The sequence below is a fragment of the Orycteropus afer genome, unplaced genomic scaffold, assembly GCF_000298275.1.
Source record: "Orycteropus afer afer isolate SDZICR_OR568_19922 unplaced genomic scaffold, OryAfe1.0 scaffold00519, whole genome shotgun sequence".
NCBI classification, from domain to species: Eukaryota; Metazoa; Chordata; class Mammalia; order Tubulidentata; family Orycteropodidae; genus Orycteropus; species Orycteropus afer.
In genome coordinates, this window is record NW_006922106.1 from 678,810 (window position 1) to 681,793 (window position 2,984).

The 2,984-nt window shown below is 42.8% G+C and overlaps 1 protein-coding gene across 1 annotated transcript in view; it reads left to right on the forward strand.

Annotated features, from left to right (window-relative positions):
- The first annotated feature begins 1,331 nt into the window (after positions 1–1,331).
- The window catches only part of MTM1 (myotubularin 1), a 93,966-nt gene continuing 92,313 nt past the window's right edge, over positions 1,332–2,984 (forward strand). Inside the window, 1 exon segment of the mRNA XM_042782927.1 lies at positions 1,332–1,394. Coding sequence (XP_042638861.1) covers positions 1,332–1,394 — 63 coding nt within the window.

The window sequence follows — 2,984 nt, forward strand, 5'->3', positions numbered from 1 at the left end:
TTCCACGGTGACCTTGTTGAATTGGATGTGGCTCACTTCCCAGCGACTTCACATGTATCTATCTCTGTCATTAACTTTGATCAGTAAAATAAGCAAAAACACTACTCAGTTTTCTGTTGTTGCTGTAATCTTCACAACTGTAAATACATCCTGTGTTCAAAAGGTATTGTACATGATCCAAGAAAGATGCTTTCGTTTATTGCTGAATTGCCATGAATATTTATGATTTAAATGAAGCGTAGACTTTCCTTTGGAAGCACTGAAGAAATCAAATCATACTCATTTGATTTCCATCATATCCATGCCACTTGAAGCCACCTTAATGTGGAGAAAACAGAATTCTTAAAAGAGAAAATAGAATGAGATTAACTGTCCATCCTTTTATCTGCTTGGCCACCTAAGTGAATCATATTTAAAAATTCAGACGTGTGGGCATTTAAGGACTGTTGCACAATTTAAAAATTCCTGCAGTGTGGGAACTCTGGTAGCGTAGTGCCTAAGGCATTTGACTGCTAACCAGAAGGTTGGCGGTTCAAACCCACCAGCCACTCCCCGGAAGGAAGGTTGGGCAATCTACTTCCATAGTGATACTGCCTTGGAAACCAAGAAGGGGTCGCTATGAGTCGGGGCCAACTCCACGGCAGTGGTTGCGTTGCGTTGCATTTTGCAATGTGTGTACTCGTGTCTCCTTTTCTGTTTTTTCTATATTTACTGTTTTGTCATTTGCTTTTTTGACTCAGTCAATTGTAAATACGTATCACCTTCTTCCTGTATGTGCATGCCTTCATCATTACGTGGATACGTGCTCATTTGTTCAATCCCTTATTGTTGAATGCCACCCCCCACGCTTTGAATATGGTAACCAGTATTCCAGAAACTCCACTCTGTATAAGTCTTTGCCCACTTTTCTGATGATTTATTGAGGGTAAACTCCTGGGAGTGGAACTGTGGACTTCTCTGTGCCCTTTCACAGAGTGAACACCTGAGCTCAGCTTAGTTGATCACGTGTCTGCGTCACACTGGCACTTGTGCGGAAAACTAGAAAACAAACCCACTATCGTTCAGTGGGTTCCAACTCAGATGATGGCGAGTACGGAAATGGCCTTAAATGTCACGTGGTACCGTTTGTTCTGAACAGTCCTGATCCCCGGTGGATCATGATGGGGCACATTTGGTTCTCTTGAGCCTGGGGTCACATGAGTCGGGGGCTAAGGGCAATACCAATCTGTTTTCTCAGTTGAAATGTTGAAATGTCAAATGTTGCATATGTTGGAAATTGCATACAAACTCACTTGCTATTAAATGTTGTCTTTCTTGTTAGACCTCCCAGTATGGCTTCTGCACCAACTCCCAAATATAATTCTCACTCCTTGGAGAATGAATCTATTAAGAGGGTAAGTGGAGTTTCCAGACTTACTTTTATATCTTTCTTTGTATGCTCTTTTCATATTTGAATATTAGGCAGTCAGTCGGGGTTAAAGGAGCCCTGGTGGCACAGTGGGTATGCACTTGGCTGCTATTCAAAAGGTCAGTGGTTCGAACTCACCAGTTACTCCATGGGAGAAAGCTGTGGCAGTCTGCTTCTATAAAGGTTACACCCTATCAAACAGTTCTTCTCTGTGCTACTGGGTAGCTATGAGTCTGGATCGACTTGATGGTAGTGAGTTTTTTGGGGTTTTGGTGGGGTAAATAAAATTATTAGTTCCATTTTCATTCATGTTAATACACACAATTTTATTTATTATCCCACCTGTTCCAGAAAAGGTTTTAGACTTTTGCATTTGTAAATTCTGTCACTTAACTTTATTTTTGAGGATCACTGTCTTGTAAACTATGCAGACACAGCCTTTCTGTTCTCCCATGATTGATCTCTCCAAGGAGTGTATCTCCCTAATGTAAATGTTCAGCTCACATGCCTGTCTTTTGTTTGGCTGGAAGCCACAGGACTGGGTTCAATTCCAGACCTGAAGGGCAGCTAGGGGCCATAGTCTCAGTGGTTCCACCAGGCTCTATTGGACCAGCAAACCTGGTCCCCACCTTTTTTTTTTTTCTACAATCGACGCCAGTGGGAGCAACAGTCAGGACATCAGGTGACATATAGCACTGAACAGGTTGGCTGCAAAAGACCTCTTTCAAGTGCTGAGGAGCAGAGATGTCTCCTTGAAGACTGAGGTATGCCTTACACAAGCCATGATATTTTCAATTGCCTCATATGCATGTGAGAGCTGGACAATGAATAAGGAAGACCGAAGAATTGATATTTTTGAGTTGTGGTGCTGGGGAAGAATGCTGAAAGTCCATGGACTGCTAAAAGAACTAACAAATCTGTCTTGGAGGAAGTGCAGCCAGAAAGCTCCTTGGAAGTGAAAATGGCCAGACTTCGTCTCACCTACTTTGGTCATGTTATCAGAAGGGACCATTCCCTAGAGAAGGATGTCATGCTTGGTAAGGTGGAGGGTTGACGAAAGAGAGGAAGGCCCTCAACAAGATGGATTGACACTGTGGCTGTGGCAGTGGGTTCAAGTATAGCAGGGATCACGGAGCTGGCGCAGGACCAGGCATTGTTTCGTTCTGCTGTGCATAGGGTCACTATGAGTCAAAGATGACTCAACGGCACCTAACAACAACAACTCTAAAGAGGTCTTTTGCAGCAGATTTGCCCAGTGCAGTACGTCATCTGATTTCTTGAGTACTGCTTCCATGGGTGTTGATTGTGGATTCAAGTAAAATGAAGTCCCTGAACAACTTCAGTATTTTCTCCATCTGTTGTGATGCTGCCTGTTGGTCCAGTTGTGGGCATTTTTGTTTCCTTTATATTGAAGTGTAATCCATACTGCAGACTTTAGTCTTTAATCTGCATCAGTGAGTGCTTCAAGTCATCTTCACTGTGGGCAAGTGAGGTTGTTAATGAGTTTTCCTCTAATCCTGATGCCTTGTTCTTCTTCATATATCCCAGCTTCTCAGATTATTTGCTCACATACATA